The following is a 10000-nucleotide window of genomic DNA, read 5'->3' as shown; positions in this document are numbered from 1 at the left end:
CACAAAGACATATCAAGCAGATATATTAATAACATGAATGCTCTCACTTACCAATTAAAAGAAATTCCATCAGAGAGGTGGTTACAAATTAGTGGTTGACTCCTAAATGAGGCAGTCTAGCTGAACTACGTGAGCCAGGGGTTTAAATCCTCTCCAGCTTACCACATACTACACATTTCTGTGCACGAGCTAATTTCCCTGCCATACACAGCCCAGCTGCTTAAAGCAGCTGTATGCCATCTGCACCCAAACACTCACCAACACACCTCTGTGTGTGTGTGTGTGTGTGTGTGTGTGTGTGTGTGTGTGTGTATGTACATGCGTGTGTGTGTGTGTGTGTGTGTGTGTGTGTGTATGCCATCTGCACCCACCTGTAGCCCCTCCTCCTGCAGCTGTGCCGCCTCCAGGGAGCCGGTGAGGAGGCGCAGGCGGGAGATGGAGTAGCGGCCCTCCGTCAGGTGGCTGCCGATTTCCTCCGCAGCCTGCTTGTGCTGGGTCCACTGGTCCAGAACCGCCCTCAGGCTGACCGTCAGCTGCCCAATCTAATGAGAGCACAGCAGTGAATCACATGATATTGTTAGCTGCTGGGAGATGCACACAGCTGCACGTCGATGCTAGCTGCTCTCTTCCACAAAAGGACTCACAACATATTAACATGCATTAACACTCTACTGATTTGCTTCTCCGTGCACTTTTTATCCTACTACAGACATAAATATTTCTTTGCAAAAGGTTTTAATGTGTGTTTTTTGAGTGCAAGGTCTGAGGTAAACCAAGGGTAAGATAAATGACAGAGTTCCTCTTGGGTAATGTAATGCTTCATGGCTGCCCAGACTTTATCAACTGTTGAGGGTTACTTTTGTCTTTTGTAACTTTATTAGACCAACCGTCTCTTTCCAGTTCACAATTTAATTATACATTCATATAAATATAATTATACATTAATATAATACAACATAAATATTAGATAGAGATAGAGTGAGAGTGACAGTGAGAGTCAACAGCAAATGGACAAACCAGATCGTCCAGATTGGTCCAGCTCTGGTTTACGGCCTGCAGGGTCTCCATGACGATGGAACAGGCCTCGTCCGTCTTGTTCTGGACCAGAGCACACGCTTGCTCCTCCACCTTCTCCACCTCCTTCTCCTTCTCCTTCACCATCTCCTCCATCTCCTTCAGCACAGACACAACACAAGAGACACTCCATTATCTACTGCCACACAGAATGTGCAGTTGGACAGTCAAGTGAGTAGGTGACTAAAGCTAAATGTATGCTACTCCGAGCACCTCGGAGAGGCTCTTGTACGGGAAGTTAGAGAAATAAGTAGGTGCACGACGGTTTGGAGAGAGTGGTTAAAAATCAGAGGGGCGTTCACTGTGTCCGACTCCCTGAATCGGAGTGGCATAAATTTCGCTTAAGTAAGTGTGCATTAGATGCTGGACCACCAGGGAACAAAGCAGGAGAGGATTGGAACTGGGGCAGGGGTCAGACCCCTCCTTAATTAAGTCTTTAATCGCACCTTTGAAGGAAGTTACAAAAATCTCTCTATCTCATAGCCTCTCTACATCACAGAGGGGTGCTGTATCATATATTTACATCAGTCTCAGAATGTGCTGTGTCATATATTTACATCAGTCACAGAATGTGCTGTATCATATATTTACATCAGTCTCAGAATGTGCTGTGTCATATATTTACATCAGTCACAGAATGTGCTGTATCATATATTTACATCAGTCTCAGAATGTGCTGTGTCATATATTTACATCAGTCACAGAATGTGCTGTATCATATATTTACATCAGTCTCAGAATGTGCTGTGTCATATATTTACATCAGTCACAGAATGTGCTGTATCATATATTTACATCAGTCACAGAATGTGCTGTATCACACATTTCCACCACAGAGGAATAAATGAATGAATGAATGGAGTTATGGATGGAGAAGTAAGTGAGTGAGTGAGTGAGTGAGTGAGTGAGTGAGTGGGTGAGTTAGTGAGGGTAGAGGGCCCTGCCTGGCATTCTTTGAGGGCGTTCTGGACGGAGGGTAGATCCCTGAGGCAGTGCTTCCCTCTAAGCCTCTCCTCCTGGGCTGAGAGCCAGGCCTTCAGCACCTCCACGTGGCGCTCGTACTCCACCCACGACTCCAGCAGGCTCTCCAGGAACTGGATCTGCACACAGCACACAACACAGATATCATCACACACACACACACACACACACACACATGAACACGCACACGCACATGCACGCGCACACGCACACGCACACGCACACGCACACGCACACAACCTGTACACACACACACACGCACACGCACACGCACACACGCACATGCATACACACACGCGCACACACACACAAACACACACACACACACACACACACGCACAAACACACACGCACACACATACACACATACTGTACACACACACACACACACACACACACACACACACACACACACACACACAATCTCTAAGGCAATTTAGACATATGAACCAGGACAAGTACCAGGAGAAGTGGCCATATCCTCTCTTACCCTCTCAGTGATGTGGGCCTGCAGGATCTGCCAGTTGCGGTTCATGGTTCCGAGCCGCTCGGCAAAGTCAGTCTTATCACTGCGCTTCCCCATCACGTCCTGCCCGCTGACCTGCACCACCGACTGGTTCACAAAGTCCACCGTCAGCTGCTTGCAGTTCACATCTACCCTGAAACCCTGCAACAGCCGCAATGAGGAGAATGGCAGACATAGGGAGAAGGGCGGGAGAGTGGGGGGATTGGGAGTAAAAAGTGATTCATTATCTTCCGTGGCTGGTGGCAAAACTTCAGAGGAATAACATTAGATGAAAGCATTAAGATCACACAAGACGTACTGTGCAGTTATCAATACATTAACTGTTATTATCGGTCTGAGATGAAGCTAACTGCTATACCTTGTACTTCTGCAGATACTCCTGGATGACAGGTGAACCCACAGCTGATTTGAGGTTCTCCTCGTCCTCCTGAAGGGTCTTGTCCATCAGGGAGATCCAGGCCACCAGCTCAGACATGGCGTGCCTGGAGGCCAGCTTCTCCATCTGGAGCTAGAATGGCAGGACAGAAGCAAACCAATCAGACATGAACGCAGCAGGAAGACGTCACCCTGACAAATTCACACGTTGCTTTCTTATAAATAGCCTTTTGAGATTTCAGATCATGATTCCATTTGTCATGACAGAAGGACATTTTGTATCTCAGTAATCACAGACAGGGTAGTTTGTGAACTGAACATGAACACTGAAATGAACACCACACACTGTTAGCGGTAGCCACTTATCCCTTAGAGCAGGGGTTTTCAACTGGTTTTGTCCCAGGGACCACCATTCTGACTAGAAATGTTTTGTGGCCCACTGATGTGCCTACGTGTGCGTGTTAGTAACTGCTGCTGCCACGCCCCCTCCCCCTGCACAGATATTTTGCCTATAACACTTAAATATGTGAAATGATCAGGGTAGATCACTAACCGCCGTCGCCACGCCCCATCCCCCTGCACAGATATTCCGCCTGTAGCACTTGTCAGTGTAAATTCTTCGCTGCTGGTGCCACTGGTGCCTACCTGATGCAGCTTCTCCTGGACCAGCGGGATGCGGGTGAGCAGCTCCCCCCACTGTGATTCCACCAGCGCCAGCTCGGACCTCACCGCTGCCGTGTCCATCCGCTTCAGCCGCAGCAAATGGTTGCCCTCGCTGATCACGGAGGCCTTCAGGGGAGAATGCCTCTCTACCTCCTTACAGAACTCCTGCAGTAACAGATGATAAACATTTAAACAGATAAACATTCAAAAAGGCTTATGATAGTGCGTGTGTGTGCAAACATTGTCTGTTGGGTGCACTTGTGGTTAAAACAGTGGGAAGAAGTGTGCAGTTAATGTGCGGTTGCACCACGACCGTCACAGACCCTATCAAAGTTCCCAGCTACCACACATCACTGTGCCATAATGACAATGAAAATTTCACCTCAGCCTACTATTTTCATACTTTTAGCTTTCATTTTTTTGCTTTAATCTGTATAAATCCACATCTGTACAGTCTAATACTATATTATATCAAGTACTGTGTCTTTCATATTTTCATATTTCAGACACAAAATAATTTCCATAATACAATAAAAAACTTTAGATCAGCTCCACATTGACATAAACATCCTGAACAAAGTAGCACATTAGCATGTAGAGCAAAGCAAGCTCCAATTAGTGCAATCTGCTCATCTGTATATTGTTATAATCTTCACATTAAACAATGATAAAATGTGATCATATTCATGTGCCATACCAGGAAGGTGTAGAGATGGTCTCGAACCATCCCCGGGTCTTGAGGGACCACCATGGCTTGTGTGCTCCAGTACTCCAGGTGTTCTAGAGCCCCCTGCAGCCACTGGCTCAGCTCAGTCATCTCACCCTGGTACCTGTGGAGGGGGGGAAGGGCCATGACTTATGAGGATCAGGATGAACAGCGAAAAGGATATACACCAAAACCTCTTCACCGTGTCTCACAGAAACCAGGTTAGAGGACATCAATGATAAAACAATAGGGCTGCAAAGTAGGATAGTAGCCCAAATGTCTATACATATTCAAAGCATTGGCAGGTGTGAGTGCTGTGAATGCAGTGTTGTGAGAGCGTGGCATTTATCTCCGGCCTGGGGGGGGGGGGGGGTCGCTCTGACCTGCTCTGGTGTTTGAGGATGGCCTCCAGCCTCTGCAGCTCCTTGCTGACCCGGGTGCTGCAGCTGAGCCAGCGCTCCCCCAGCAGGGTCAGCTGGCTCTCCAGCGCCGGGCAGCCCAGAGCCTGCAGCAGGCGACGGCCCTCCCCCAGCAGCTGCTGGAGCTCCGGCTGACGCTCCGCCAGACGCTCACGCTGGCCCTAAGGGGGGGAGGGGAGGGGAGGGGAGGGGAGGGAAGTAACATGTTACAACTTACAAGTTACAAGTTACAAGTTTCAAGTTACAAGTTACAAGTCACTAGTTACAAGTTACAAGTTGCAAGTTACAAGTTACAAGTTACAAGTCTTTGAATTGGGGAGGGAAGGACAAGGCTGTCAAAGGACAAGGGTGTGCCTATTCCCACTGATATTTACTGACATTAATGGTTAGAATCCAGTGTCACATTATTCTGTAGGCGCTGGGATATGCATTACAAAAAGTGAGGTCAGATATTAAAGAAATTATATTTGCCTTATTATTACGAGGTGTTACATACTGAAGAAAGTCTGCTTGTCAAGGTGCTACATACTGAAATGATTCTAACTGTCAAGTGTTGTATTTCTATCCAAAATTACATTTCTGCTGTGTTAAATGTTCATAGTGTCTTTAAGGGTGAGTGAGCAGTACCTGATAGAGGACGATTCTCTCCGTCAGCCTCTCCTCTGACTCCTCCAGCAGACCCACACCAGCCAGAGTGTCCTCTGCAGTCACCAGCTCCTGGGAAAGGGTATGGCAGTCCTGCACTACACGAGTCCAGCTCTGCGCACACACACACACAAACACACACACACACACACACACACACACACACACACACACACACACACAAACACACAGACACACACACACAAACACACACACACACACACACACACACACACACACACGGTAGATACAACGTTTTGACACATGGAGATACAACCTGACACTTGGAGATCAACTTTCATAAACCCAGAACAGTGTATTAGAACATCTTGATCAAATGATTATGTGGCCACAGTTATTAATGCTCCACTAAGTTTTTCTCTCCATTCATTCTGTCTCTTCTCCACCTTCTCATCTCACCTCAAGGATGTGCTCAATCTCCACGCCTCTGCGGTGGGCCCGCTTGAGGATGGTCTGGGCACGTCTCAGTGTCTGCTCCAGCTCCTGTGTCTCAGAGGGCAACACAAACACACTGATCTTCCTGAAGAAGGTCTCGGTCAGGATGGTGTGAGACTCCAGGCCCTGGAAAAACTCCTGAGTGAATGACGGAAAAGAAAGGAAGAAGCAGAGTAAGAAACTAGAGAAAAAGAGATGAAACTCACATAGATCGTCTATATCATTGTTTATATAAAAATATATATATCATTATATATATCATTAAGTGTGTGTGTGCACACGGGCATGTGTTTTGTAATTGCCTAGACAAAACAACTATACTGCCCAACATTCTGTCAAAGATAAATGGAAAGTGGGAAATTACATCAATAACATATGCTTTTTAAAAATGATTACTTTTATATGGAACACTGGACTTTAACTAGACTTCCTGAAGAATCCAGACAGATACTGTAAGCTGTACAGAGGCCCTTTACAGCCATGACTTGAGCAGCCCTTGGGATGTGTTTGTGGGCATACATCCCCTTGGGGTGTGTTTGTGTGGGCATACAGCACCTTGGGGTGTGTGTGTGTGGGCATACAGCGCCTTGGGGTGCGTGTGTGTGTGGGCATACATCCCCTTGGGATGTGTTTGTGTGGGCATACAGCCCTTGGGGTGTGTTTGTGTGGGCATACAGTACCTTGTGTTTGGTCAGCAGACTGTGCACCTCATCCACAGAGCTGGCCATCAGCTTCTGTCCGGCGGCCATCTTGTCCTGCGCCGTGTCCAGGAGGTCAGTGAGGTCCTGAAGGGCTCGCTCGTACTGGGTCTTCAGGGCCAGGTTCTGGTTGAGCCCACTGCGCCGTGAGCCCACCGTCAGAACCAGCTCCTCATAGGCATCCTACAGTAACCCAATCATATCACATCAGGCATACTGTCAGGACAAGGCAGCACAACAGTAACACTGCCACTCCAATATGACACTAGTGTGTGTGTGTGAGAGAGTATCTGTATGTATGTGTGTGTGTGTGTGTGTGTGTGTGTGTGTGTGTGTGTGTGTGTGTGTATATGATAGTACCTGTGTGTGTGTGTGTGTGTGTGTGTGTGTGTGTGTGTGTGTGTGTGTGTGTGTGTGTGTGTAATACCTGCAGTTTGAGCAGCTGGTTGGTGGTGGCCTGGTCTGGCTGCAGCTGAGCTCCTCTGGTCTTCAGCTCAGTGAGCTTCTGCTCCAGCTCCCGCAAAATCTCCTCCGCCTCAGCAACGATCTGTCCAAACACAGCACAGGTCAGATGCCTATCCAATCAGCGTGTGAGCATGTGTTTGTAAGTGCACTGTGCACTACACAAAAAATATGAGTATGTGAAGAACAGCGTATTTGTATCTTCTTCAGACGGTCCCACACTCTGTGTGTGTGTGTGTGTGTGTGTGTGTGTGTGTGTGTGTGTGAGGAGTTGAATGGATCTCACCTCCTGCTGCTGCCGAGCTGGCTGATCTAAGATCCCGGCCATCTTCTGCAGAATCTCACACTTCCTGTCTGACAGAGCAGCACCCAGCAGCCTCAGCTCAGTCTGCAGAAGAGAAGATGCAATTAAACACAAACAAACACTGGATCTCATCCAAAACAGCCCCAAATACCTCACTGTCTAATGTAATCCACAGTTAAGTTGAAATAACCGCTCTGAGGCTACTCTAAGAGTATAGTTTGTGACATCTTTACATAGACGTTGTACGTATGTAAATATGATGTACTAAAACCACACCATCCTGTCTGCCCTAATACCATGACTCAACATTGTCTGATCTATTTGGGTATAAGCTGTTATAAGCTGTTATAAGCTGTTATAAGCTGAATTAACAGGTTAATACGATCATTTTCAGCCTTTGGTACGATGCCTCAATATACTCATACTCAAGTCAGGTAATGTCAGCGCAGGGAACTAGGTTTGTTTGAGAAATGAGGTGCAAGACCACAGCTGGATCTAAAGCTTCCCCCTGGCCTGCTCACCTGGAAGGCAGTGAGCTCCTCCATCCGGGTCCTGATGTGGTCACAGCGCCCCCCGAGGGTGGAGTCCAGCACTGTCAGCCTCTGGGTCAGGCAGTCCAGGGCTTCCTCCATCAGAGGCTGGTCCTCCCCACACAGGAGGCCCCCCGTGCCCCGCAACGTCCCCCAGCTCTGGCTCACCTCCTCAGCCACCTTAGTCACACCTTGCCCCAGAGACTGTGGAGCAGTGGAACATGCACTGTAAATCTCTTTAACTTTGTACTTTTGTGTAACATTGTGTGTGTGTGTGTGTGTGGGTGTGGGTGTGTGTGTGTGTGTGTGTGTGTGTGTGTGTGTGTGTGTGTGTGTGTGTGTGTGTGTGTCTATGAGTTTTGAGTGTACAGGTATGCATGTGTCTGTGTCTGCGCAGTGCTTCTGTGTGTGTGTGTGTGTATGTTTATATATGTTGTTCTCACCTGCTCCTTGGACAGCTGTGTTTGTGTGTTCTCTGCCAGTAAAAGAGGTCCAGAAAAGAGAGTGTTTTCCACCTGATCCAGCCACGAGGAAGTTGAAGAGAGAGCCAAATACAATTCTTGCTCCACTGCGTCCTACACACACACACACACACACACAACCATTTCAAAAATGCTGATATTAGCCTGATTGCATTAGGATCCTTACATGTCCATACAAAGACATTGGCCCTCATTCTCGACAGCAGTTAGGAAGACTTTCAGAAGGATTTCAGAAGGAACTCCACTTCGGTGGATTTAGGAAAACATTTGCCATTCTCCATAGTTTTTTCTTCTGCGATTTCTTCTGAACTTCAGACCACTTTCAGAACTCGAAATAGCAGTCGTAACTCTTCCGGAATCTTCTCAAACGCGATTCCACGGGGCCCTCTTGTGGTTATTTGAGGAATCGCGTTGAGTAATGATGTTTGAAAAAACTCTGTGTTAAAAGGGTTAGGCTAACGGTTGAATTTGTGAGAACCCGTTGGTGATTGCGTTCACGTAAACTCTACAGACATCCTTGGATTAAAATAATTATAATAATAGCCTAATAAATACGAGAATATTTGTATCATAAACAATTACGTTTCACATTTATAGTCATGATTCTACGAGGTAGTATTTATTGTTACACTAGGTCTCTATTGCTCGTAGCTTGACTGTTCTCTCCCTTGTACGTCACCTTGTACAAAGGCGTCTGCTAAATGACTGAATGTGAATGTAAATGTACACGAACACTGCAAATGTAAGTGAATAAATAAATAAACACTAAATCCAATCTCTAAGAACTGTCACATGTACTTACTGCATATTATACGCCTACTCGTGAACAGTCTTCACACTTATGGTAGCCATTTTTCGAACGTGACTTTACAGACTTTGGAAGTTCAACGTAAGAAAAGATCTCCACCTTATTAATGAATACCTGTTACGAGTTGCTTTCGTGTGGATTTGGGAAATTCCGACAGGACACTTGGCAATGGTTGCGTGCCCTAATAAGGAGCTTGCGGGGCGTGTATGTATGCAATTCCACTTTCACGAGAACGCGCATCAATCTAAGAAACTAATCGGAAGGAACACAGCTGAGAAGACTTCGGCTGCTTATGAACACATTTTCAAGCGTGCGGGAATGCAGCGGAAGCGTTTCTCTTACGTTGTTTTTGCGAAGTCGTGTAAGAAACATTTCTGAAGAATTACAGAAAAAGATTGAGAATGAGGGCCATTGTTATGTAATTGTTATAATATTATAAATGATTATTAATTATTATATTATTATAATATTATAAATGTCTCTCTCTCATCTGTGGGATTCAGCATTAGTGTGGGGGTGGTCAGTCACCTGGTGAGCAGCATCCTCCACTGCTTGGCTGAAGCCCTGGAACAGCGGCGCCATGGAGGTCCGGTCTGGGACGGGCAGCTCTGCCTTCAGCACAGGCACTGATGGGCTCACGGGCGTGGCTCTGGAGAACACCTGGGACACAAAGGAACTTGAACTTGAACTTGAACTCAGGAATGTGAACTGGGTGTGAAGTCATTGGGATATGGAGTAGTCTATAGGAGTGTGAGTGCTTTGTAGGAGACAGAAAGGTGATGGCAAGAGTGAAAAGTGACAAGAGCAGTATCGTAACGGTGTTAATTATCGGACAGTCTCAAACATCGGCCATTCTGTTAGACAATCAAAA

General features: G+C 46.7%; 1 protein-coding gene across 1 annotated transcript in view; it reads right to left on the bottom strand.

Moving 5' to 3' along the window:
- The window catches only part of syne1b (spectrin repeat containing, nuclear envelope 1b), a gene marked incomplete at its 3' end in the record, with an annotated part of 107963 nt that overhangs the window by 20422 nt on the left and 77541 nt on the right, over nucleotides 1-10000 (bottom strand). Inside the window, exons 101-116 of the mRNA XM_080850248.1 lie at nucleotides 9658-9789; nucleotides 8283-8414; nucleotides 7831-8043; nucleotides 7292-7393; nucleotides 6971-7090; nucleotides 6526-6726; nucleotides 5810-5983; nucleotides 5372-5461; nucleotides 4709-4905; nucleotides 4317-4449; nucleotides 3602-3784; nucleotides 2940-3089; nucleotides 2546-2722; nucleotides 2019-2174; nucleotides 1018-1173; nucleotides 372-542 (exon numbers count right to left, since the gene is read on the bottom strand). Of these exons, the coding sequence (XP_080706374.1) occupies nucleotides 372-542; nucleotides 1018-1173; nucleotides 2019-2174; nucleotides 2546-2722; nucleotides 2940-3089; nucleotides 3602-3784; nucleotides 4317-4449; nucleotides 4709-4905; nucleotides 5372-5461; nucleotides 5810-5983; nucleotides 6526-6726; nucleotides 6971-7090; nucleotides 7292-7393; nucleotides 7831-8043; nucleotides 8283-8414; nucleotides 9658-9789 (2487 nt within the window). The remainder of the gene's footprint in view (nucleotides 1-371; nucleotides 543-1017; nucleotides 1174-2018; nucleotides 2175-2545; nucleotides 2723-2939; nucleotides 3090-3601; nucleotides 3785-4316; nucleotides 4450-4708; nucleotides 4906-5371; nucleotides 5462-5809; nucleotides 5984-6525; nucleotides 6727-6970; nucleotides 7091-7291; nucleotides 7394-7830; nucleotides 8044-8282; nucleotides 8415-9657; nucleotides 9790-10000) is intronic.

This window comes from Sprattus sprattus (assembly GCF_963457725.1).
Source record: "Sprattus sprattus genome assembly, chromosome: 13".
Taxonomy (NCBI): Eukaryota; Metazoa; Chordata; class Actinopteri; order Clupeiformes; family Clupeidae; genus Sprattus; species Sprattus sprattus.
Note: the sequence above shows the minus strand (reverse complement) of the source record. Positions and strands in the feature narration are given on the sequence as shown.